The sequence below is a fragment of the Anoplophora glabripennis genome, unplaced genomic scaffold, assembly GCF_000390285.2.
Source record: "Anoplophora glabripennis isolate ALB-LARVAE unplaced genomic scaffold, Agla_2.0 scaffold654, whole genome shotgun sequence".
NCBI classification, from domain to species: Eukaryota; Metazoa; Arthropoda; class Insecta; order Coleoptera; family Cerambycidae; genus Anoplophora; species Anoplophora glabripennis.
In genome coordinates this window covers 193,728-220,561 of record NW_019417027.1, presented here as the reverse complement: position 1 = coordinate 220,561, position 26,834 = coordinate 193,728, and the positions used below count along the sequence as shown (strand labels likewise).

At 34.2% G+C, this 26,834-nt stretch overlaps 3 protein-coding genes and 1 long non-coding RNA gene across 4 annotated transcripts; 3 read left to right on the top strand and 1 right to left on the bottom strand.

Moving 5' to 3' along the window:
- Positions 1 to 180: 180 nt before the first annotated feature.
- On the top strand, positions 181 to 8,022 carry LOC108909954. Its single transcript, XM_018714430.1, has 12 exons — positions 181 to 422; positions 485 to 694; positions 753 to 881; positions 959 to 2,179; positions 2,260 to 2,396; positions 2,475 to 2,686; positions 2,812 to 3,570; positions 3,757 to 3,926; positions 6,927 to 7,113; positions 7,169 to 7,381; positions 7,555 to 7,715; positions 7,774 to 8,022. Exons 1-12 carry the CDS (start codon positions 404 to 406, stop codon positions 8,004 to 8,006), a joined length of 3,651 nt encoding a protein of 1,216 aa, XP_018569946.1. The 5' UTR covers positions 181 to 403; the 3' UTR covers positions 8,007 to 8,022.
- Positions 8,023 to 8,160: 138 nt separating this feature from the next.
- Positions 8,161 to 9,122, bottom strand: LOC108909957 (protein DPCD). Its single transcript, XM_018714435.1, has 3 exons — positions 8,769 to 9,122; positions 8,476 to 8,712; positions 8,161 to 8,314 (listed from the first exon to the last, which is right to left on the bottom strand). Exons 1-3 carry the CDS (start codon positions 9,027 to 9,029, stop codon positions 8,210 to 8,212), a joined length of 603 nt encoding a protein of 200 aa, XP_018569951.1. The 5' UTR covers positions 9,030 to 9,122; the 3' UTR covers positions 8,161 to 8,209.
- Positions 9,123 to 9,671: 549 nt separating this feature from the next.
- On the top strand, positions 9,672 to 19,061 carry LOC108909963 (TBC1 domain family member 10A). Its single transcript, XM_018714439.1, has 8 exons — positions 9,672 to 10,054; positions 10,345 to 10,630; positions 13,534 to 13,726; positions 13,778 to 13,992; positions 15,981 to 16,178; positions 16,260 to 16,372; positions 16,445 to 16,557; positions 16,838 to 19,061. The coding sequence occupies exons 2-7, from the start codon at positions 10,378 to 10,380 to the stop codon at positions 16,550 to 16,552; spliced, it is 1,080 nt and encodes a 359-aa protein (XP_018569955.1). The 5' UTR covers positions 9,672 to 10,054; positions 10,345 to 10,377; the 3' UTR covers positions 16,553 to 16,557; positions 16,838 to 19,061.
- A 4,905-nt stretch (positions 19,062 to 23,966) lies between these two features.
- LOC111692099 lies at positions 23,967 to 25,052 on the top strand. Its single transcript, XR_002763137.1, has 2 exons — positions 23,967 to 24,368; positions 24,959 to 25,052. It is a non-coding gene; the product is annotated as an uncharacterized LOC111692099 (long non-coding RNA).
- The last annotated feature ends 1,782 nt before the right edge of the window (positions 25,053 to 26,834 follow it).

Here is a 26,834-nt window from a genome sequence, read left to right as displayed (position 1 = left end):
TCAATGCGTTTCCTAATTTAATTAGTGGTAAATAGTAAACACAAGATGAAGAAGAATTTGAATTTGTGTAAACAGTATAGGTTATGTAAAATATACTACTTTCTGGTTGAAGTTGGAGATAAACATTTGTGTAAAACTAAATAAAATTTGAGTTCTAGGAAGAAATAGCGATCATATCAGTGGTGAATAAAATTTAAATCATGTGATAAGCACATTAAACTAAAGATTTAGTAAACAATTAACCAATCCAACTGCCTATTTTATGTCTATTGAATTGTTCAAATTGTATAAATTTAATCAGTCAGTATTTAATATGTCTTATACTTCAATTAGCAAACATAAGTATTATTGTAATTAGGATAATTTTTAAAATGTCAACCTAGTCCTTTGAACAACTGCAACTATGATGCACGATACCAAAGGTAAGTGTGATCCGGAGCAGATAGTTACAATCGAATGATTTATTGCCACAATTTCTTTTTAGACACTTTACTTAGTCCTGAACAGTCAATGCTTCAGACGAGACACAGTAAATGGACCCCCAACATACTTAAAAAGACGTTTCCACTTTTAAACGAAACATTGAAACAATCTACCGTCGCTACAGCTCCAAAATTACCGAGCCCACCATTTGTAAAACTGTTGAACTCCGAAGCAAACAATGAAATCCAAGTGTTGGTTTTGGACCAATCAGGTAAGGTTTTTAAAATCAACCTTGATTGGGTTTTTCGTCGTAAACTCCATGTTTTTAGATTTGTACGACCTAGGAACGGGCGATGAGACTTTTAATATTATAATAGATCCCGATGCGGATCATCTTATAGACAAAAGCAAAGTTAAGGAGGTAGTGGTAGAAAAGAGCCAGATATTTCAATTACAAGGTAATTTTAATCAGTTGTTTTTATGGTAAAATCAATTACTACTTAATTATTTTTATTGTTTTGTCGATTTTATGTAGGTTATGCTTGCCCATGTGTTGAAGTGGACAAAGACAGGGGTGCGTCAACGTCATCACAGAGTATTGCAAAACAATTACAACCAGCTTTGAATAAAGATAAATTACAACCGGTTCCAAATAAAGATAGGTCGCAGCCAGTTTTGGATAAAGATCCATTAAAATCAGTTTCGAGTAAAGACAGATTACAACCGGTTAGGAACGATAATCCATTACAGTCAGTACTGAATAAAGGTAGATTACAACCAGTGCCACATGAAGATAGATTACAATTGGTTCGGAATAAAGATAGATTACAACCGGTTCTGAGTAAAGATAACTTTCAACTAGTTCCAAATAAAGATAAGTCGCAGCCAATTTGGGATAAAGATCCATTAGAGTTAGTTCCGAATAGAGACAGAATACAACCAGTTTTGGATAAAGATCCATTAAAATCAGTTTCGAATAAAGATAGACTACAACCGGTTAGGAACAATAGTCCATTACAGTCAGTATTGAATAAAGGTAGATTACAACCAGTTCCAAATAAAGATAGATTACAATCACTTCGAAATAAAGATAGATTACAATTGGTTCGGAATAAAGACAAATTACAACCAGTTCGGAATAAAGATAAATTACAACCGGTTAGGAATGAAGATCGATTACAGTCGGTATTAAGTAAAGACAAATTACAACCAGTTCCGAATAAAGATAAATTACAACCATTTAGGAATGAAGATCGATTACAGTCGGTATTAAGTAAAGACAAATTACAACCAGTTCCGAATAAAGATAAATTACAACCGGTTAGGAATGATGATCGATTACAGTCGGTATTAAGTAAAGACAAATTACAACCAGTTCCGAATAAAGGCAGATTACAATCAGTTCGGAATAAAGTTAAATTACAACTGGTTAGGAATGATGAACGATTACAGTCGGTATTAAATAAAGATAAATTACAACCAGTTCTGAATAAAGGCGGATTACAAAAAATTCGGAATAAAACTAAATTACAGCAAGATCTGGACAAAGATAGATTACAACCAGTTCGGAATATCAACGTTCGAGATATCAATGAAGCTTTTAAAAGCAATGACGATGTATCTGTTCAAAGCATTACCGGGACTTTACCGACTGTAGGGGATATTAGTACAACTAACACTAGTATCGAGGGTAGTTTAGAAGAGGATGGGATAGAAGTGGTTCAGGATGGCGAAACCCTTTCTTCATCGGAAGCAAGTAAGTTTCTTTTTGTTTCGATATTAACGATTGCTTTCATCTGACTTGTCATGTAAATATCGCCCATATTTTGACTGCAGCAGTGGAGATCTCCATATGTCGCACGTGCCTGAAACCCGTTCCGTCCTGCACTTCCCAGAAACTGTTCGACGTCGGTAAAAACCAACGGAAGTCTTACGAGCTGAGGCAGAAACTATCCGAAGTGACCGAATCGATCGTAAGTAATAAAAATATATTAATAAACAAATTTTAAGGAAGAACCGAAAATGTTCTAATCAACACTTCACGTCATTAGGACTTTCGTGCCTCGCTGAACCCCGTAGTATGCGCGGACTGCCTGGAGGCTGTACACTCGGCCCACGCTTTCTGGAAACGGGTGAAAATCGTAGAGGAACAGATCGATAAAAGGAGAAACGGCGCGGTCCCCGTCGACCTGAAGGACCTGCTGGAAGAAATCGCGCAGGAGAAATTGGGGAGGGTGCGAGAAAATACGAACAAGAAACAGAGGTTTGTAAGTTTTAGTTTTTTTCTGGTTTATGACGGCAAAAATGACACCATCCGCACAAAAACGAATGATTTTATTACCGACATAGAAATTAATTTACTTAAAAAAAAAGTGCTTTTTCTATCAGTTCCAGGAGAAGCGCTGCAGCAAACTTGGAAGAGTACCTAGAGAAGAGGAAACGAATCATCGATAAATACGTTTCCTCGCTAGAGAACGACAGTCCTCCCCCCGAAACCACATCCGCAAACACCACCGGTTTAAATAAAAACCAAACAAAAAAGACACTCGCCGAAAACAAATCGAACAACGACCAACCTATGGCCTCCATTCTGGGGTGCATTCTATCCGAGCATTCGCAAAATGGCGACTGCGTAATCGAAATTATTAACGAAGACGAGGAACACGATAGTGCAGTCGTAGATCTAGAATCTTCTGTCCCAAATCAAGAATCTACCGTCCCAAATCTAGAATCTGTCCAAAATATCCCAGTTTTGGAGACCGCCACACCAAATCTAGAATCTTCGATCCTAAATCTAGAATCTGACTTCCCGATCCTAGAGCCTTCTCCTGTAATTCTACACGCTTCCGTTCCGAACACCGTAGATTCTGACTTGGCGATCGATACGATTCCCTCGATAGACTCGAACGTTTCAAAATGTAAGCTTTCCGAAGTACAGAAAAATGCCGGTTCGGTTCTAAAGAAGAGATTGATGAACCCAAGTCACATGACTAGTTTGGACACGTTCCTGGCGAGCAGACGAGAAAGATGCCAGACATCCTCGAGGATAGAGACACCGCAAGAAGCGACGAGCAGCTTGAGCGACGAGGAGAGGAAGAGAAAAGCCGGGGACGCGTACAATTACTTGTTTAACGTGAACGTCCCCAAGTAAGTCTTAGCTCTTTGAAACTTAATTGTTCAGGGCGCGAGAAGCTGATGCTCCTTACTTAACTTCGCAGATTTATTTGTTTGCGTTTATTTTCGACACTCTTTTTAATGTTGTGGTGTTCTAATTTCGCAATTGCCCATATTTTTAATCATCGGGGATGTGGGTTTCTAATTTTACTTGTCTAGGAAAAAAAAACCGCCTGTCCCGGACACGTTCGACCTTTTCGATGAGGAGCACGACAAGTACTTTGAGAACTTGAAAGGGGAAGCGGGATGTTTCATGGTGCGGAAGTGGAGGAGGTTAAGCCTGCCGCAAGTTGAGTTTGGCGATCCGCCGTATCTCTGCGAGGATTGCGGTAAGATCGTATCCCCCCTTATTAATATAGTCATTGAAGCTTTTCACCTCTGAATTCTTTGAAACTGAACCGATCGACTTGAAATTTGGCAGATAGATAGAGAAAAGGTCAATGAATATTAGTGACAAAGCGCCGATTGACGCTTCCACACCGTTGGGGGTTGACACCCCTTCTCGGGGGTGGAAATTTAAAAAAAAAATAACGCTAGAAATCGATAGAGCATCAAATTGCAATTGGTATTATGGGTTAAATCTATGTCTAATGCGATGAATTCTACTTTGAAAATCAGTAGGCTGGTTTTTTTAAAGCGTATTAAAATTATGCAGTTTTAACTTTGTAATAAAAAAAAACTTTAAAGGATTGTAAAATTATTTTCAGCTATCACAAGTCTAAAATGGCACTATTTTAAGAAGCAAATAACTTAAATTGCTAAGAAAATAACTTGTCAAATAGAAATTTTTCAGGTCTATCGAAAAAATGCTACAAACCCGTCATTTTTGGTTCATGTTTAAAAAACAAAAACTAGCATTTATTATTATTATTTTCCAATAACTGCCTTAATAACAAGTGACTATCTACTTCATTTAAATAAAAATTTTTTTACTGTCTCGTAGAGAATTTGACGGTATATCATGATTTGATTTTTGCGTCGATTATTACTAAAAATTTATGAGAAAAAAATGCAAAATACACATTTATATTAATTGGAGCGCCTGATAAAATTGTTAAAAGTGGTGTGAAAACATTAAAATTTGAAAAAAAAAAAAATTGCATTTCTCAAAAAAATAAAAATAGTGTGTTTGTAGTTTTGTTTTTTGAGCCAATAACGTCACTAAATCCATTGTTTTCAAAGATCAGACCAAAAGGGGCACGTAATCATTGAAAAATAATGCATTTAAACAGTTCGTTACCACAAAATGTTTTTATCGACAAACGATTGAGCTAACGACTTAATTAGTACAGTCAATCAGTCATTGAAGCTTTTCACCTCTCAATTCTTTGAACCTGAACCGATCGACTTGAAATTTGGCAGATAGTTAGAGAAAAGGTCAATGAACATTAGTGACATAGCGCCGATTGACGCTTCCACCCTGTTGGGTGTTGACACACCTTCTCAGGGGTGGAAATTTTTTTTTCAAAAATAACTGGAAATCGATAGAGAATCAAATTTTGAGCAAAAAGTATTCGAAGAATTTTTTCGAGAAATCAGTAGTTTTTTAGTTATTCACGATTGAAAACTTGGAATTTCCAGTGAAAAAAACACTTTTTCAAAGTATTTTTCGCGAATAACCCAAAAACTACGCATTTTATTAAAAAAAGTGTAATGAACAAAAATGTAGCTTATAAATAAACAAAGAAAATCGTTTTTTAAAAAGTGTTGTACGTCCTATACAAAGCCAACTATGGTTAGTGGAAGGGGACTTGTTTTGGGGGAAATACTCGAATCGATGTATTCAACGTCAAATAACGGAAAAAGGATTAATTTTACGTGTATAACGCTTCGGGAGTTTTTTGTAGTACTCAAAAACACCTTCAAAATGAGCATTTATAAAAGTTAATTAGAGCAAAATTGAAGGAGTTATCGTCAAAAACAGATGGGTTGCTCATATTTTTTAAGGAAGAATGAACAGTAAACGCTGTACCATTTCCATCAGAATTAAAATTAATTGTAGACCCTTTACAATTAGTTTTGTTTTAGTGTTTTTCATACGATGCTGAAGGTAGACCGGTTCAGAATGCGTGTTTTTTTAATATACGGTAAAAGTTGAAAACGTATTTTTCATTATTCAAAAAAAATTACCATATTTATATAATAACTCCGAAACTATGAAAGATACAGAAAATGATAGAAAACAAAAATGTAGCTTTTTTTTCAACAAATATTTTGCTTTTCTTTTATTCCTATAGCATAAAAAATATTGGAGATATCGCCGCTTGAAGTATATCCATTTTAGTGAAAAAAACGACCTGTCTCGAGCCCTTTGATCCTTTCCCTTTAAAAAGTGAAGGACTTAAAAGGTTTTATATGCAAACGATCTCACAGCTCTTGAAATTATCTTTAAAATGCTTTTTTGTAGGATACTATAGCTTCAAAATTAACCGAGTTATGGTAAAAAAACCAATGACATTTTTTCTGGGCAAAATAGGCTTTCTCATTTTTGGAGCAAAATGTTAGGATTCAAGTGCGCGTCAGCGTATATAAAAGTAGCAATTTTTTTTTATGATTGATTTTATTTAAAAATCGATTATAATAAAAAATATTTTACATTAATATTGGTAAAAGGGTAGTTTATAAGATTTAAAAATGGCAAAAGTAAAATATTCTTTCCTAAACAATATAAGGGAATTTTTATTTTAAATTATTGCACAATTATAGCAATCCAAGATTTAAAACATAATTTTTTATCATTTTTTTTAGCACGGGGGGGTGATTTATAAGGGTTGAAAAGTGTTGTGAGATACAAATTCTTTCATAAGCAATGAGGGACTTTTTATTTTAAATAATTGCACCGTTAAAGCATTTAGAGAAGCTTTTAAATAGTAATTTTTTATCATTTTTGTGAATACAGGGGTGGTTTTTAGGGGTTGAAAGGGAAAAATTCTTTTATTAGCTATAAGGTAACTTTTATTTTAAATAATTGCACGATTTAATCATTCCAAATCTTTAAAAAGTAATTTTTTATCATTATTTTTTGCATAGGAGTAGTTTTTAAGGGTTAAATAAAGGGTCGAAAAGATCAAATATATCATAAAACATGTTCGAGAACATGGAACATTATTTAATTTTTTCAATTTTTTTCACTTAGGTGTAGTTTTTACCCCTAAAAAACATAAAGCGTCAATCGAGCTTATGTCACTTTTAAACTTCAGATGAGTCTTAATCTAAATTTTCATGCAAATCCATGCAGTTTCAAAGAATTCGGAGATTATAGCTGATTTTCAGCTTCGGTGACTGTACTATATTACGTATTTAAAATTTACATCGGCGATAAATTCCAGGGAAGCTATTCGCCAAAAAAACCTCATTCAGGAACCACTTGTACCACCACAAGGGCCGAGACGTCAGGATTTGCTCCTACTGCGGTATCCAGATCTCGACGTACCGCCTAAATGAGCACGTCATGACGCGACACAAACCGCCACGCTACGAATGTAACGAATGCGGAAGGAAATTCCACCTAAAGAAGTGAATAACCCACCGGTTCGCTTACCTGATATTAGATTCACGATTTTTGTTTCAGTCTTTTGGCGTTGCACGTGTCGTTGATCCACCAGAATCCGACGAGGCGGTACCCGTGCCATGTATGCGGCGTCATGCTGAGGAAGAACTCGCTGGCGACGCATATGAGAAGGCACAACGTCAGCAGGATATACCCCTGCCAGTTGTGCAAGAAGGTGTTCCAGAATCAGGTCAGTTGGTACTACCACCGGAGGAGGCATACCAAAACCAAAACGTAAGTAATCGTTACGGTGTTTTGAAAAGTTTACAGGGACCTTCAGGCTTTGCGATGGATTAGCGACCGATATCAGAAGCGGGATGTACTGCAAACCGAAATCAGAAGGGGGATATATTTATGTGGAAAATGAATGTGTGTTTATAACCATCTCAGTCATCTTTATTCTACAGATTCAGCTGCAACATTTGTTCGAAGCCCCTAAAAAGCCGTTTCAGCCTCGGCAACCACATGAGATCGTACCACGAGGGCGGAACGTCGAAAACCTGCAACGTCTGCGGCAAGTTACTGTCTAGACGGGAGTCGCTGACCCGCCACATGCGTATAGTACACGGTAAGTTGTTTTTCCTTCAAAGAACTCGCTTTAAGTTGAATGTGGTGTTGTTTTGCAGGACCGAAAGGGAACGTGTTAAGTGGAGATGCGATTAGAACGGAGGATAGAGAAATGTCGGAGCAGGATGAGATCGAGCAAGCGACGAAGCTTATTTCTAACGACTTGGAGCAGGTGGCAGAAGTCACAGAGACGGGAGAGGAGTTGCTTTGTGAGTTTATCGTGGAAGCGCCTACAGGTTTAGAAGAGGTGGAAGTCCCTTACAGTACAATCGATGGCATGTTTTTGTGTTAATCAATTTTTTATAGAAAATAAATATTCGTTTTATAACCTACGTTTTACTATTTTATGACGTTTTGGGACAGTTTTTGTATATTTTCATTAAAAAGTGAGTTTCGGAATGAAAATTTTAACTGAACTGACAGAGAGTGACCTACTAATTAATTATTATTATTAAAAAAAAAACAATTTTATTATTGTAATTAAAAAAAAATATTTTAACTGGGTTTACAGTTCATCATATCCTGATTTTTAGGTTGTATTTCATTGATTTCTTGTAAAACTGCTTTCTCCAAGTCTACCAAAGCCTTCGGTTTCTTATACTGAAAAAAAAATACGATTTAGTAGAAATCAAAACGATCTAGAGGGCCAATCTTGTAGGATCTGCGCTGGTTTATCGGCAATTTACTAATTTTCAATAGATTAGGGAAAAAAATGCCTGCTAAATAAATTGAAAACCCACAAACGTTTAAAATTTACTCACTGTTATTATAAGCGTGTTAAATTTGTGCGAAAAAGATATATTCTCCTGCTCGGGAAGTAAATTCAATCTATCCAGATCTGGTATCGGGAGCTTCTTAAAATACTTCTTGTTGGCGGTCCTTACCACGAGATTCTTACTATCCGGCTCGGCCGTCACGGAATACGTTTCTATGGGATACGGCAAATTCCTGATACGCCACTCCAAGTTCGTCCTTGTGATTCTTCTACTCACGAATGGCTAAAAACAACACCAAGTTACTCGTACAATGAAAAAATTGCACACGACTTAAGCACCTGGTTCGAATTCTCACGAATTAAAACGGTTTCTTCTTTATTGTATACTGGTTCTGGATCTCCGATTTCGACTTCCCACTTGTCCTCGCCTTTCAGTTCTTTGTTGTGTCTCCAGGCTCTTCGAGTGACCACGTTGGTGTCCAAATTGTACTCCTCCACCATTTCTCTTCCATCGCCAAAGTCGAAATGCACCCTCTTTAATTTCCCGTCGACGATACAGGACTTCTTTGCCTTTTTTAGTTGGGCGAACCAGTCGCTCATTTTGGACAACTATCGATCAAACAGTTCTCGAGAAACACGTTTCCATAGCAGTTTCGTATTTTCGTATTATTTGTTTACCTATTGCATTTTAAGGTTATGTACGCAGGAAATTCAGAGATTTGAACATTCAGTACAAAATATCTACTGGTAGTTCAAACAATCCACAATTTGGTTATTTTTCATATAAAATTTTAAGCAGAAGTTTATTTATACTGTTAATCCAATTCCCATAAAGAACAAAGTTTTCTGTGATGTAACATAATAGTCGTAATAGCAAATTTGTGAGCATATAACATTAAAAAATGCGTTTTTTAATATTCAATTTCCCTTTGGTTGGTATCTCAACTATAAATAATTTTTTTAGAGGTTGGTTATAATTGTACGCTGCCATCTTATGTATCATAAATTGAACTTATATTACGAAACAAAACCTTGATATAAAAAAAAACTGTACATTTTTTTTCCCATCTGTCCACTACTAGAGGAACTTAGACTTGGAAACAGAGCGCCATCTTTGAAATAATAGTAGTATTAAGGTGATATTACACATAGAAATCGGTTGCTTGTTCTGTAGTAAATATATTTTTAATATTGTATTTTTTTGCATTAGGGACGTAAATATTTTGACAAAGTTTGTTCAGTTGTGATTGTAAGCTTCTACTAGGTGATAACGCTTTTTGAGGAATGCAGTTTTTGTAAGACAACTTTTGAGGAACAGATTGGTCAGCCTGTCGAGAAAGTGAGACGGCAGTTTGGCCAACACCCTTCATGTGTCATATTTTTTGTCAACAAGTAACCCGCCCCCCTTCGTCATTAATGATTAAAAGTGGAATTATTTAATTCCCCAATCACGTACGGACCGTAAAACCATTAAAAAGTGTTCCACAGTGAGATAGGAGTGTTTTTTTGAAGTGTCGTGTTTCGCAAAATGTCCCTGAAGCCGCAGAACACATAAAAACATATTGTAAATATTTGTCTATAAATATTACACCGTCGTGAGAGGCAGTTAAATTTTTATAGCACGGGTACGTATTGTATTCTTTTAACGTAGAAAGGTAGTAGAATTGCAAAAGAAACGATTGGGTAATCAAACTAACCACACTGTGAGAAATTGGGAATTTCAAAAAATTATTCACTTTCTAAACGTTTTACTTAGATCGTCTGATAACGGGATTACCATCATAGCTCTGTGAAATTGTTTATTTAATTTGTCCTTCTAAACACGATTCATGTCGGGACCGTAAAGCTCTAACCGTTATCAGGATTATTACTATTATCTAACACCACGTTTCGCTGCATTGCTTCATAATTTTAGGTCTATAATGACTTTGAACTGACGTAAAGGAAAATGGCTTCGTCGGTGAACGCTGACACTATCTCTGAGTGTTCGGAAGCCTCCACTTTGCTAGATGGGAGCGTTATATCCACTGTGCCGGACAGGCACGGGTTCCTCGGGGGATCCCAGTATTCCCCGGAGCCCAGACAGGGGCCCCCGCCCGAGACCGTGCTGCGCAGGGAGAGGAAGTGGCTGAAGATGCTGTCCCAGTGGAATTTTTACATGGATAGGAACTACAGGAAGATAAAGGAGAGGTGTAGGAAGGGTAAGTTTGTTTGTTGTTAAATTCGTGTCGTTTTTATCGTTATTTATTCGTTTAATGTTAAATAATCTTACATTGACATAAAAATTACCAAAAACAGTATAAAACAACAAGCATGTGTTATATATGTAGCAAAAAACAAAAAAACTTAATTGGGGACTCATTTTTTTCATCAAACTATGTCAAACAATGGAATCTAGGTATGCAAATGATATCTAACCTCACAAACCAGACTCTTAACTACTGATATTGCAGGAAATGACTGTACCACGGGCTATATACCCCCCAAATAGCATTGAATTACGTCACAGCAATGTCAAATAATAAATAATTCAATAATAATTCAAAATAAAGACTTAAAATTATTTGTCTAAATATAATTAATACAAGAACTCTTACCTGATGTATTAAAATTGTTAAATATTGCAGTCATTCAAAGAAATATCCTGTATTCCTGCTATTCTATTATTACCCTTGACGAAGACTAATCACTTAAAGAAAAACTACTAGGAAGATATATTTTTGTGTTTCCACTTTTTACTTTTTTCCTGTAGAATGAATAAATATTAACGTGTTCGACTATCCAATTAAAAGGGATATCTTTTTTTTGTAAAATGAGTAATACATGCTGTTCATGAAGCGAAATCGCGAACAAATTTACAAAAATATGTTTTACGTTTGATGGAGAAGGAACATTTAATAAGGCTTCAATTTTGCCTGGTCTTATCCCTTCAGCTGATATTTCACGTCCAAGATATGTAATTTTGTGCTGAAGAAATTAACATTTCCTAATATTTAGGGAAAACCCAGCTTTTTGCAAGGCCTGTAAAACTTGTTCCAAATATACCAACCCTTCTTCAACGGTTTCTGATGGAATTAAAACATCATCCATATAAACAAGAGCAATATTATTTTTTAAATTACCCAAAGCAGCGCAAATTGCCCTTTGGAATACTGCAGGTGCATTCGCCAATCCAAATGGCATTTTTAAATATTCAAAATGACCGTCTGGTGTGACAAAGCCCGTCTTATGGATTGAGTTAGGATGGATCGGTATTTGATGGAACCCAGACGCCATGTCAAGAGATGTAAAGAATTTTCCATGTCCAAGTCTATCAAGTTGGTCATCAATACGCGGCAAAGGAAATCTATCTTTAACTGTGTGCGCATTTAATTCGCGAAAATCTACACACAAACGATAAGAGCCTTCCTTCTTTTTTACAAGTAACACGGGGCTAGCATAAGGTGAAGTACTCTCGCGTATAATATTATTTAAGAGTAGATCGTTAATAATTTTGCGTAATTCTTCGCGTTCACTAGCGGCAAGTCGATAAGGATGTCGAGTAACAATAAAGTTATCTGTTAAATTTATTTGCATCGATGTAGTATTTACCACAGACACAGCAGTGCCAGAAGTGACTATATCTGAATATTTTTCAAGTAAACTGCTAACTTGTGAATAACATTCATCCGGTACATCTAATTTGTTAGAATTGTCTCCCGAAACCATTAAAACTCTTGGAAGCTGTCGACTAACAACTCGAGTACCGTCACAATCAGTAACAGCAGCAAGACGCGTATCTGTAAATAAATTACTACCAATGATCACATCGTAGTCAAGGTTAAGGGCAGGTATAATCATAAAGATTAACTTAGTATGTTGACCAGTGATTTCGACATTGGCTTCAAATNGCAAGGCCTGTAAAACTTGTTCCAAATATACCAACCCTTCTTCAACTGTTTCTGATGGAATTAAAACATCATCCATATAAACAAGAGCAATATTATTTTTTAAATTACCCAAAGCAGCGCAAATTGCCCTTTGGAATACTGCAGGTGCATTCGCCAATCCAAATGGCATTTTTAAATATTCAAAATGACCGTCTGGTGTGACAAAGCCCGTCTTATGGATTGAGTTAGGATGGATCGGTATTTGATGGAACCCAGACGCCATGTCAAGAGATGTAAAGAACTTGTTCAGGTGCTGTCCGATTTGATTTGATGGATTTTAATACTTCAGTAAGCAGGGCCTCCATTTTTTTTTTGTTTTCTTTGAATAATTTTCGTGGAAAACAGGGCAGGAATACAGTGATGACGATAGAAAAAGAACTATTGCAAAGTCTTAGTACCGATCCTCAATTTTATAAAGTCATTATAAGTAAATTTGTACATTTAAAAGACGAATGAATAAACCTGTTTTATAAAAACATTCACTACGTTTTTAAAATAATTTGTTAAAAGTGGAAGCAAACGAAAAGTTGGCGGCGTTGTTTTTTATGTAAATAGTTGGTTTTTATATTTTTTAATATTAATAAACCAAGTAGCAACAATTTTGCTAATTATTAGGTAAATATATCACTTTTTTCTGTTACTTAATTTTATTGTAAGTACAACTTTTAAAGTTCTGATATTATTATTAATAATATAATTTTTTAATTTACAATCTTGAGAGGAAAAGGGAAAACCCATATACATCACTACACTATACGGAATTAAGACCGTGGTTTTCCCCTAACTTTGTTACGTTCCCTGATTTATGCAAGGCAAAAAGCATTCACTTATCCCGTACATAGTTGACACATAATTTTGAGTAGTAATCGCCCTGATTCAGTCATTGTACAGGGTGAATGTTAAGTGTGTGCATACAATCTATACTCTTTCAAAATTAGAAATATTGACAGCGATATTAATATTTTTTTAAAGTTTGCCAAGTCATTCGTCAAGAAAATTATTAAGAATAAGACCTCAATATTTAAGTTTCATCCAGTTTAAATGTTTTTGTTGTATTAGACGTTTGCAGCAAGAATTTCTAAAGTCGTTTCCTGCAAAAACGTGCTTCTATGCCTAAAAAAAAAGGAAACGGTGACTTATCACAGGCTTACTAGAGTATACCGACGAAATTTCAGGCATCCCAATGTCCGTCCGGCCCAGAGCATGGCTGTACCTCTGCGGTGGTAAACTCCTGATGGACAAGGAACCCAACAGGTACGAGGACTGCTTGCGGGCCGACGGGGACCCCAAGTGCATCGAGGACATTAGGAAGGACATCCACCGGCAGTTCCCGCTGCACGAGATGTTCAGCTCAGAGGATAAGCCCGGGTAAGCCGCGATATTCGATTTTCGTGCGAAAATTGACGTTTCTGTTCGCAGGCAACAGGAGTTGTTTAACGTTTTGAAGGCGTACACGATCCGTTACCCCGAGATCGGGTATTGCCAAGCGCAAGCGCCCGTGGCGGCTTTCCTGCTGATGCACATGCCCGCCGAGCAGGCATTCTGGTGCCTGGTGTCCATATCTAACAAGTACCTGGAGGACTACTATTCGCCGACGATGGAGGTGGTGCAGAGGGACGGGTTGATTTTGCAAGGTAAGGGCAGTGCTTTTAAATCGCTCATTTGCGACGTTTTATACAAAAATTTACTTCGCTTTCGTTTTTTTAAGCTGTAAAACAAAAAAATTAAATGTCTTCCAGGATTATTTTATGTTTTAAGAGGTCTAAAAGGCATAAAAGTAATTAAAATACATTATTTTTGGTAACCGTGACCAAAAAATTTAGAAAATGAAAACTCGTCATTTGTTTATTACTCGCCTAGCGTCATATTGTCATATCTCATCAGGTGTATTGATATTATGTAGTTTACCCAAACTAGGTCGATGTCAGAGGTCGTTGACCTTGAAATTCACAAACTAAACACGGTGCTTTAAAAATAATACTTTCTGTGCTTTAAAATTTCAAATAATTACATTTCGTCATAATTTTTTCCATAGTTCAACACTTTTTTTACAGTTTAATATAACTTTGTGTTAGTTAAGTACGCAGACAATGAACTAGTTTTTTTAGGGATCGTTTAATTTTTCGTTTGTAAGAATTCGTATGGGAACATATTAAAAGTAATTGTTCAACTTCCAGTTCGACGGGAAATTAGTTTCGTATGTCGTTATCGTTTAATTAACCTTGCGCATTTAAATTAACTCGGATAGCACTTTTAACGACGAATCCAACGATGTACATCGCGTAATTGTATTTTAAAAGTATAATTTGAGGTTTTGGTGTAAAAGACGCAGGTTCGCTTCGGAAATTGCCAAATTGAGTGTGCCATGGAAAAATAAAAACAATCGCTATATATGATGATGGATGTTAGCCTGCAATGTATATAATAAAAATGATATGTTTTATTATAAATTGAAGTGTGCCATGGAAAAATAAAAACAATCGCTCTCTATGAAGATGGTTGTACAGTAGGCTGTGTTAAATCAGAAGAACAACGGTTGCATCCATTTATTTTGACAGTTGTCAAAAGATTGTAGCACAACTTCCAAAAAACAGAGTAAGCAGTGCCAAATTATAAGAATAACAATTACCTCTTGTTTTTTTTTGACAGTTGTCAAACAGTTGCACCGTAGTTTTGCGAAAATTGGTAAAAAAAAACAACAAAATACCCGTTTTATCTCGTTAAAGACATAGTAGTTTGTGCTAATTCGTAAGAATAACAATTGTACGTGTTTATTTTGACAGTTGTCAAAAGATTGTAGCACAACTTCTAAAAAACAGAGTAGGCAGTGCCAAATCATAAGAATAACAATTACCTGTTGTTTATTTTGACAGTTGTCAAACAGTTGCAGCGTAGTTTTGTGAAAATTGGTAAAAAAAAATAACAAAACATCCGTTTTATCTCTTTAAAGACGGAATAGGTTGTGCTGAATTATAAGTATAACAATTGCATGTATTTATTTTGACAGTTGTCAGAAGCTTGTAGCACAACTTCCAAAAAACAGAGTGGGCCATTCCAAATTATAAGAATAACAATTAATTTTTGTTTATTTTGACATTTGTCTAACAAACGCCCGTTTTATTTTGCGAAAGACAGAGTAGGCTGTGCTAAATCATGAGAATAACAATTGCATCCATTTATTTTGACAATTGTCAAGTGTTTGTAGCACAGCTTCTGAAAAACAGTGTAGCCATGGAAAAATAAAAACAATTGCTCTCTATAAAGGTGTATATAAGCCTATTTTGTTAATAATAATAACATTTTCCGTTCCACTATAATCGTTAATTTTAAATTTTCAAATAAATAAATTGCTTAGCTTTCGGAAGTTTAAAATTGTCTGTAATTTCATAATTACGATTACTAAATTACAGCTGCGTACGATGTTGGCAGTTCCGACTTGCTTGTAGCAATTGTTTTTCATGGCCTTCTCTTGAGATTTCAAATGTTTTAAGCTTTCTAGATAATTATTATTGGTTTAACAAATAAATTGATGCTGGGCCACACAACCCGATGCACCCGGGCACGTTTACTTTACATTTTTCGATGTGGAATATAAATCATATCCCACCCGTCTTCTCCGTAGGTCTGCTAAAGAAGGTGTGCCCGCCGGTGTACAAGCACCTGAAAAAGGTGAACGCCGAACCGATGTTCTACTGCACCGAGTGGTTCCTCTGCGCCTTCACGAGGACCCTCCCGTGGGACACGTTGCTGCGGGTGTGGGACATATTCCTCTGCGAAGGCGTCAAGGTGTTGTTCAAGACGTCCCTGGTCATCCTCATAGGTGAGTCGCCGGGATCGAGCGCTTCTTATTCGTCGTCCAACGTTTTTTTATATCCGAATTGTTTACAACGTTCGGTTTCAGGTTGTCTCGGGACGGCGAAGAGCCGGAAGCAATGTCCCGGGCTGTGCGAGACCCTGGCCAGGCTGAGGAACCCGCCGGACGATATCCTGTCCGAGGAGAATCTCGTTTATAACGTGAGTGCGTCGACGATAATAGAAAATGGTACCCGTCGACAATTTTTTTTAGTTACGGATTCTCTTTCGTAGGTAAACAGACTGGACCTTACCGAACGAGATTTCCACATGGAGCACCAGAAGCAGACGAAGCGCATGAAATTGGAGAGGGCGAACGGCAATACGGACACCTTACGGTAATAACGGTGAGTCCAACACCGAATCTCCGTTGCCGGAGGGTATTTTTAGTTCAGTTAGTCTTTCGATCGAATCAGAAGTGGGATATTTTGAAAATTGGTATCAGGAGTGGGATTTACCTGAAATCGAACTATTTCGGCACCATATTTTCATATCGGTTCTTCGACCGCATAAAATCACATATAAAAAAAGTTTTATGAACTGAGCAATCGGTGCGAATGGCAACGGAGATTTAGTCGACATTCTCGCGAGCCGTTAAAGAAATTAATCACTTTTTCTTCCTTCCAGGTGAAAGCTCAAAGTGTATAGTTGTTTGACCAAAAAACGGACAGTATTCAACTAATCTTTTTTATCTATTATTATTGTAAATAGGGCCTACGGAACGGTGCCGAGGCTGGACGCGGGGTACGAGTAAATGCCTTTGAAATAAATTTTTTAATTCGCAGTTAACGAAACCGAACGGGATGAAAAAAATACCACCGCCACGGGATGTTGTTTCGCGCAAATTTTCTTCCGGTCTGCACAATCCCGTAGGCTGTCGCGAGTAAAACGAGCGACAATCTACATTCGGCGATGTTCCGAGGTTAGGGCGAACGTTATCGCCAGAATTGCAAGCGCACAACAAACATGTAAAATTCATAACCTCTCGTAAATGTTCCGCGGCGCGGTTTGTTAATTGTTGAATTTTTCCTTCTGTTTTTTTGGTTTTAATTGAGTTTTTTTACATCACGAGTCAAGTTTCCCTTATTTAGCTAAAGAAAAAGTGTGACTCGCGTATAAAGCAATACGATTCATGTCTCGCAGCTTTATTTTCCACAAAGCGGCTCTGCGTTGGTGAGAAAAGAACAAAATGTCCGTTTTATCTTGCGAGAAACAGAGTAGGCTGTGCTAATTCATAAAAATAACAATTGCATCTGTTTATTTTGACAGTTGTCAAATTATTGTAGCACAGCTTCTGGAAAACAGAGTAGGCTGCGCTAAATCGTAAGAATAACAATTGTGTGCGTTTATTTTGACAGTTGTCAAAAGATTGCAGTACAGCTTCGGAAAAACAGAGTAGGCTGTCCCAAATTATAAGAATAACTATTAGTTTGTTTACTTTGACAGTTGTCGAACGATTACGACGTAGTTTTGTGAAAATTATTATTATTATTATTAAAATTGGTAAAAAAAAATAACAAAACACCCGTTTTATCTTGTTAAAGGCAGAGTAGGCTGTGCTAAATCGTAAGACTAACAATTGCGTGCGTTTATTTTGACAGTTGTCAAATGCTTGTAGCACAGCTTCGGAAAAACAGTAGGCAGTGCCAAATTATAAGAATAAGTATTACCTTTGTTTATTTTGACAGTTGTCAAACAATTTCAGTAAAGTTTTGGAAAAACAGAGTAGGCCGTGCCAAATTATAAGAATAACTATTAGTTTGTTTATTTTGACAGTTGTCGAACAATTGCAACGTAGTTTTGTGAAAATTGATTAAAAAAAATAACAAAACACCCTTTTTATCTTGTTAAAGACAGAGTAGGCTGTGCTAAATCGTAAGAATAACAATTGCATGTGTTTATTTTGACAGTTGTGAAATGCTTGTAGCACAGTTTCTAGAAAACAAAGTAGGCAGTGCCAAATTATAAAAATAACTATTACCTTTGTTTATTTTGACAGTTGTCAAACGGTTGCGAAGTAATTTTATGAAAATTGGTAAAAAAATAACAAAACACCCGTTTTATCTTGTTACAGACAGAGTAGACTGTGTTAACTCGTAAGAATAACAATTGCATGTGTTTATTTTGACAGTTGTCAAATGCTTGTAGCACAACTTCTGAAAAACAGAGTAGGCCGTTCCGAATTATAAGAATAACAATTACTTTTGTCTATTTTGACATTTGTCAAACTATTGCAACGCAGCTTGTGGGAAACACAGTAGGCCGCGCCGGATTGTAAAAATAACAATCGCATCGTTTTATTTTGACAGCTAACAAACGATTGTAGCGCAGCTTGCTTGATTCCTCCGTTTCCTTCATTTCGTTTAATTTACTCGAAGAATAAAGCAGGATCCGTTCCGGTTTTGGGGAGAGCGCGGTTTCCGTCCGCCCGGTACCGTTCCGTACCGCAAACACCTACTTGTATAGTCGTAGTTATCCACTTTTTATATAATAATATATTAGACGGCAGTTATTTTTTTCAAAGTTTTATATTATATTATTTAATACTAGGGGCACCTTTTAAGTTTAAAGTGTGCGGACGCAAGTTTTAATTTGTTGTATTTATTTATGTAACTTGTAAGATGGCATTTATAAGGTTAGTTTCGTTTTATTTTTTTCGGAATCCTTTTTCTACTATCGTTTAGTTTTTCAGTCCCGTTTGGGGTAATTAGTTAAAAAAAAAAAAATAAAAGATCAACGAAAGCGGGGATTGCGCGCATTGTGCAATCTTATGAGGAGTATTAACAGTGGGACGTATGGAAATTGTATATTTATTTCGTGTTATCTAAATAAAAGATATATTTAAATCCAACATCGTCGTTTTTTATTACCAACCCGTTAACTTTAAAAAAATGTTATTGTTTTTGGCTAAATAATTGTTTTGTCTATGAAGAAAATGCTGGTAGGCTATTTTGGGGTCATTAAATTTATTTCTATCTGTTAAAAGTTGGGCTTTAACGAGTTACGAAAGTTCTTCCTTGTGACACGAAAGTCGTTCGTTCTAGGGACAAATGGGGACCAAATTCGAATTCCTCTCGTTTGCTTTCCTAAAATTAGTTTCAAAAAGTAATCTATTAAATTATTAATAGTCCAACCAAGTTACACTTGGAGAAAAAAAAAATTGTTATCCGGACTTTTATAAGTGGAAATGGTAAAAGGTCTTATAATAAACCTAAAAAAAATAAATAAATGCGTGAGCATGGTTGGCGGAGGGTTGATTTGGGGGGTTGAAAATTTGTGATAAATTGTATCATTGGGATTTCTGGCGAAAGTTGACGTCAAACAAAAAAGTATCCACTACAAAAGTTGTAAATCATGCAAAAATCTACAACTTTTATGGAAGTTACTTTTTAAGATAACCTCAAAATTTCCAAGAAAAATGCGAAAAACAGATTTTTTCAGATTTTTCGTTTTTTAGTTCTCATTTCCGCAAAAATAATTTAATTTTGACGAAACTTGGTGAAAGTATACCCTTCTGTGTCTTAAATAATCACAAATTTTTTTAGATAAAAAAATCAAGAAGTTTCCGAGATATTAATTTTTTTCCAGTCTGAAAAACTTTTTTTTTCAAAGAAAAATTCTGCTTAGGAAAATCGTCGTACAGAGTTCTGCCGGTGATCATTTTTTTCGTTTTGACATATACTTTTTGGTGACATAAAAATATCTGTAATCACAGTTCAAAAACATGCTCAAAAATGCAAAAAAATACAAAATGCCTTACAACAATGAATTTTTCAGTAATTGTTGATAATTTGTTTAAATTAAAAAAGATTCAAAAACTAATTACACCATTCAATTCTACGGAAAAAAATACATAAAACTGTGTCTCATGGTTTGATCAAAAACTTTATTTTTGTACAGTATTGCTATAAACATCTAAGTCGAATTAATTACAAATGCACAAATGATAAATTATCTCTGGATGATTTGAGATTTCAGCAATACAAAGTATTAACTGCAAAGTCTACTGTTGACGCGAAACCCGAAAACCCGAAATTTTGAAAATCGTTTTATTTTTTTTCTGGCTTTATTTGAAAACGAATTTTAAAATAAATTGCATATTTACAATGCCACTTTTTTCGCTCTATCCAATGGCGTCAACATTTTTGCAATCCGACGTTTCGTCTTCGAGGGTCCATCGTCAGGATAATTTTTTTAAATACGTCGCTGCTATTTTTTTTTATGACAAAATCTAGTCATTTTTAATTCTGAATTAGATGATGATATTATTATTGTAATAAAAAGGTTTTTAGCTATCGTTTAAAATTTTTCCTGAGTACGGCTCTGAACGCTTTCAAAATATCTATTGGAGAAAGTCATAACTGTATAAAAGTCAACACAGCACAAAATATCCAACAAGCTATTACAATGGTAATATCTACTTCAAAATTAAAAATTAGTTTAGATTTTGTCATAAAAATAGCAGCGACGTATTTAAAAAAATTAACCTGATGATGATTAATCGAAGACGAAACGTCGGATTGTAAAAATGTTGACGCCATTGTATAGAGCGAAAAAAGTGGCATTGTAAATATGCAATTTATTTTAAAATTCGTTTTCAAATAAAGCCAGAAAAAAAATAGAACCAATTTTGCAAAATTTCGTTTTTTTCCGGATATCTCCGCAACTACCCGGGATTTTAAAACTTTCTAAACGGCATATTGTTAGGTATAAAAATACACAACTTTTTTCTAATCTGAGCCACCCCGTATCTCTTACTGTTTCCGAGATCCTAATGCAATCCATCCTTATCTTGGACACAATATATATCTATGAATTCATCAAAATTAAAAAAAAAATAAGTGCACTAATCGATCCAACGGAAAAAAAATATTATTTATTTTGTTTATTCACTATTTGACTTATGTTTATGGCAATACTGTACAAAAAGTTTTGCGTCAAACAATGGGACAGTTTTTTTGTATTTTTTCTGTACAATTGAATGGTGTAATCAGTTTTTAATTTTTTTTAAATTTAATCAAATTATCAACGATTTCTGAAAAGTTCATTTGTTGCAAGTCATTTTTTATTTTTTTGTATTTTTGAGCATGTTTTTGAACTGTGATTACAAATTTTTTTATTTCACCAAAAAGTATGTCAAAACAAAAAAAAATGGTTACCAGCAGAACTCTGTACGATGATTTTTCTAAATAGAATTTTTCTTTGAAGAAAAAGTGTTTCAGACCGGAAAAAATTGATATCTCGGAAACTTCTTGATTTTTTATCTACAAAATTCGTGGTTATTTGAGACAAATAAAGCTATACTTTCACCAAGTTTCGTCAAAATTAAATTATTTTTGCGGAAATGAGAAATAAAAAACGAAAAATCAGAAAAAAAACTGTTTTTCGCATTTTCTCGGAAATATTGAGGTTATCTTAAAAAGTGACCTCTACAAAAGTTGTAGATTTTTGCATGATCTACAACTTTTGTATTAGATATTTTTTTATTTGACGTCAACTTTCGCCAGAAATCCCAATGATACAATTTTTCACAATTTTTTCAATCCCTCAAATCAACCCTCCGCCACCCCTGCTCACGCATTTATTTTTTTTCTTTTAGTATAAACCTATCTACCATTTCCACTTATAAAAGTCCAGGTAACAATTTTCTTTTTTTTTCCCTTCTAAATGAGTTATTGTTTCGGTCTATATTCTATAAAGATACTTAACGAAATATCTACAATGTTCCTAATGGTGCTGCAACCAGCATTACAGCCATCTTGTAATTGTGGTGTTGGGACCAAAATATTGGTTCATAAACCAATATTTTTTCTATTTAATTTTATTTCTTTGCAAAATATAGAACGTAAAGAAAAGCCAAACTATATCGATCCTCTCAAATTCAATGCAAATATTTATTTTCTGTTAACCCTTCAGAGCAAGGATATACAGTGTGTCTAATTAAATCGGCACCATATGGGACACTTTTTTATTATTGGTTTTATGAAAAAAAGTTATTCCTGATAAAAAGTCCTGCATGGCCTAAAACCCAAAATGAAGGAATCAGATTTCAATTTTTTGCAGTCGTATACGATGTTTGTCGAATAATGTAAATTTTGCTCAAGAGTAAAGTACCTTTATTTTTTACAATATCGACAATCGCCATTAAGAAAAGTTGATCCTAATAGAAAACTACGGTCAGATATCCAATATTGTCCATCTACCATTAAAAATAATCTTTAATAATTTTTGGGTATGATTAGGGTGGCCCAAAAAGAACGAATATTTTTTTTCGTGTCTCTCGTGAAAATATGTTAGTTTATCATGTTTTAAGAGCTCCCTCAAAAAAATCAGCTCAAAAAAATTTTTTTAGAGGTCGCTCAAGATTTTTAAAATTTTCCAATATCGTCAAAAATTGATTTTTTTAATATTTTTTTTCTCGTTATTTTATTATTTTTTAGGTTGAAAAAAATCTCGATTCTGAAAATTTCAAATCGATATTTTAATTTCTAAAGGTCACTCATAATTATTTTAACTTTAAAAGTAGTGTGCCTAAAATGTTTTCGAGCGACCTCTAAAAATAAATATCAACGAACTGAAAATTTTTTTAAATGAATTTGATGAACAAAAGAATAGAAATAAATCAGGACATTTAAAAAATTTCTCGAGGCATAATTTACTACCGTACTGTGACTATCAAATATTTATAATTTTGTAATTTTTTAAAATTTAAGTGACGTGATTTATTTCTATTCTTTTGTTCATCAAATTCAATAAAAAAAATTATTATTTCGTTGATATTTATTTTTAGGTCATTCGGAAACATACTACAACTACTTTGAAAGTTAAATAAATTATGAGTGACCTTCAGAAATTGAAATATAGATTTGAAATTTTCAGAATAGAGATTTTTTTCAACCTAGAAAATGATAAAATAACGAGAAAAAAAATTTAAAAAAAAATTCAATTTTTGACGATTTTGGAAGTTTTTAAAAATCTTGAGCGACCTCTAAAAAAATTTTTTCGAGCTGATTTTTTGAAGGGACTTAACACATGATAAACTAACATATTTTCACAAGAGACACGAAAACAAAAATATTCGTTTTTTTTGGGCCACCCTAATGAATTAGTAGGAAATAAACAAATAAATTATATGGATGGATAATATTGGATATCTGAGTATAGTTTTTTGTTAGGATAAACTTTTCTTAATAACTCTTGTCGATATTGTAAAAAATAAAGGTACTTTACTCTTGAGCAAAATTTACATTTTTCGACAAACCTCGTATACGGCTGCAAAAAATTGAAGTCTGATTTCTTCATTTTGGGTTTTAGGCCATGCAGGACTTTTTATCGGGAATAACTTTTTTTCATAAAACCAATAATAAAAAAGTATCCCATATATGGTGCCGACTTAATTGGACACATTGTATATGATTTTTTATTAGTGACACGAAAACCACTTGTTCTGGAATAGGATGAAGTCAAAATCTAATTCGTCGTATTCAATTTACTGTAATTAAATAATCAAAAGTTATTTATTTGAATTGTTAAAATTACATTTCTAATTAACTGCAAAATTCCTAAAGTTACGGCAACCAGTATTACAGTCATCTTGTAATTATGGTGGTGTGGATACTATAAAACTATTTTCTTTATTTACTTGATTCCCTGCCAAAATATAAAACGTAAAGACTACCTTTAATTCTCAAATTCAGTGCTAATACCCACACAGCACATGACGTCCCTGGGATATCCTCATTTAGTCCTATATATATCCTAATCGGGGATCTCACTCCTCAGGATATCCTGATGATATTTAAATAAGACAAGTAGATCCTATCAATATCCTAGTTGGGGATATCCCAGGTAAATCCAAACAGGATGTCCTGGAAATATCCTATGAAGATATTAAAAGCCGAATAATCTCCAATTTTGGGATATCCTAGGCAAATTCTAGAGTGATCCCATCCTGGGATGGTTCTTGGCTTTGCACAGTGCATGGTGCATGCGCAGTATGACATATTGACGACATGACCCGTATCTCGCCATTTTCTGTGTTTCTTTGTTTTATAAGTGCGTGACTCAATGACGTTTTTATTAATTTGAAAAGTGGAAAATGAAATTTAAAGCTTGTTAAAATAGTTAAGTGACGTGCATCAACCACCTGCTGGCAGAAGTAAGTATTTAAATTACCTTTGGTATTAAGGTATTAATATCATAGAATAAACATATAGGTTAGAATCGTATATAGTATTAACTAATTTTGTTCTTACTGTTTGTATCATGCAATAATTATATAATGCCTAAAGAACGCATTAAAAAAACATGTTTTCAAATATTTTTTATATAGAGCCTAATACCATTCAAAAATTAGAATAGTTTTTATCACTATTTGTAATAGATGTGTATAAGTGGTATCACCAAATCTACATAATATGTTCAAATCTATAATTTTTAGTTTTGAATGTGTTGTATATAGGTGTTCTGACAAAGGATTGTATCCCATAAATTTAATTAATTTATTATAGTTCTCTGTCTGTAATATTTGTACCAACATTGTGAGTTATAAGGATTACATTATAAATCGTAGGCAGAATTACGTATTATCTATTAGAATATTAGAATTAAATTTAATATCAACAGATTATAATCCATAGTTCATGAAATTAGAATAGTCTCGTTAAATGTATTTAATGAAAATTTTTGTTTTGTCACTCGTCTACAATGTAAATGTATTATTAACATACTTTTTCTACAAATTTACAGCTGGAATTTCACAAGCACATTGCACAAAAAATTGCCCAGAAAAAGATAATGGGGAGGGCATTAAAACATGTCGCGGCATGCAAATGAGAGACTATAAAAAGAGACCAGATCAACAGCACATAAGGAATAGTTATACATATAATACAAATAATAACTTAGTTGTGTATATAACTTTGTTTATATTCTGTAATAAAAAAGTTGGTTATATGTATCATAGAAAGAGTTGATTATATATATATAAGTACATGTGAAATTTGCTTTTTAAGTTTATATTTATAATGTGCAATGAATAAAAAAATTCAGTTCAATTTTATTTTTTTATTCAAGAACTCAGTTTAAAAATAAGTGCTATTAAAGTTTATATTTTATTCTCATGAAGTACTTTAGGTCTTATTTGTTCCAGTTTAAAAAAATGCCTCAAACCAGTTTTATGAATAATATGAACCGTTGATGTGTATATCTAAATAATTTGGAGATGTTTCTGAAAACTTGTATGTAGTCTTGTCTGTAGTAGTTGTTGTCTTAAACAGAAAAATATCTGCCGGTGGCTATGTTACAGAATTTTCTCGTCAGATTTTAGTAAGTGGGTGAGTAAAATGTTTAAAAAATACATACGTGTATCAACGATGGAATACTTCTTGCAGAAAAATGTAAAATGTCTTTAAATCTCATGAAAAGAGAATTTTAAAACTACCCTTTACGTATTTATGACGAATCTAATCGACAGATCCAAAATATTGTATTGTTAATTTTTATTCCAGTGGTATTCAAAGAAATCAAATCTCGTATTATAACCGAATAGATAAATGATCAGATTTCCCTTTTCATTTTTTTGTCAATATTTTTTTTTAATAAAAAATATTAGATGGAGTGGAAATGGCAAGCAAATGTTTTGGAAATTAGGTACGTATTTGATCTATAGAAATATTTAATACCACCCTGTAATTTTTTTTATTAGCCCAATAAGTACTAAAAATGTGCTGTATATAGCCCAGCTAATGTCCTGAGGACATCAACAGTAAAGCCTACGTTGTCCTCATTTGATCCACTGATAACCTGATAATAGCCCGGCTGATGTCTTGAGGACATACACAGTAAATCCTAGGACGTCCTCATTTGATCACTGATAACCTGATAATCTCCTGCAGATAGTCAGGCGGATGTCCTCAGGACGTTACGAGCAAATCCCGGGACGTTCCATTTGGATATCCCTGGTACATCCTGAGGTGATGGTGTACCTATCCGAGGATATCCTATACATCCTGAGAAGTTATCCTCAGTACATCCTACGAATGTCATTGTGCTGTGTGGGTAATAACTTATATTTTTCCTATTTTTCGCACCAAAATATAGAACCTAGCAGAAAACTAAGAAACTATTTTGGCACTCTTAAATTCTAAATATTCTAAATTATAAATATTTATTTTTTTTATTTTTTAGAGCAAGGATATATATATATGATATTTTTCTATTTTATTTTTCTTGTTACAAGAAAATCACTGGTTCTATGGCTGTTCGGGGCTTAAACTCGAATTCTTAGGCAGCCATCAATACATTTTTATAGATCTTATTACACAAACACAGTTTGTCTAAATATGAATCAATGCACGAATAACAGACTTTCCCCCATTCAAACGCACATTTTCTATAAATTTTACTTAGTTTGAAACAGATTACTTTTTGTTGTAAAGAAGTTTGTAATAATTTGCCGCTTTTGAACAAGCGGCATAGTAAATTACAAATTTCTTTACACCAAAAAGTAATATGAGTTTCAAACCAAGTCCATTTTATTGAAAACATGCGTTAGAATAGGGGAAAGTCTGTTATTTGTGCATTAATTCATATTTAGGCAAACTGTTTGTGTAATAAAATCTAT

Bases quoted from the DNA above. Each gene is read 5' to 3' on its own strand.
- LOC108909954 (XM_018714430.1), top strand. The intron at 3,571-3,756 runs GTAAGTCTTAGC...TTACTTGTCTAG, and splicing joins TTTAACGTGAACGTCCCCAA to GAAAAAAAAACCGCCTGTCC. The intron at 7,382-7,554 runs GTAAGTAATCGT...TTTATTCTACAG, and splicing joins AGGCATACCAAAACCAAAAC to ATTCAGCTGCAACATTTGTT.
- LOC108909957 (XM_018714435.1), bottom strand. From the start codon at position 9,029: ATGAGCGACTGGTTCGCCCAACTAAAAAAGGCAAAGAAGTCCTGTATC. The intron at 8,713-8,768 runs GTGCTTAAGTCG...TGTTGTTTTTAG, and splicing joins TTCGTGAGAATTCGAACCAG to CCATTCGTGAGTAGAAGAAT. The intron at 8,315-8,475 runs GTGAGTAAATTT...TTTTTTTTTCAG, and splicing joins TTAACACGCTTATAATAACA to TATAAGAAACCGAAGGCTTT.
- LOC108909963 (XM_018714439.1), top strand. From the start codon at position 10,378: ATGGCTTCGTCGGTGAACGCTGACACTATCTCTGAGTGTTCGGAAGCC. The intron at 13,993-15,980 runs GTAAGGGCAGTG...TCTTCTCCGTAG, and splicing joins GGACGGGTTGATTTTGCAAG to GTCTGCTAAAGAAGGTGTGC. The intron at 16,373-16,444 runs GTGAGTGCGTCG...TCTCTTTCGTAG, and splicing joins AGGAGAATCTCGTTTATAAC to GTAAACAGACTGGACCTTAC.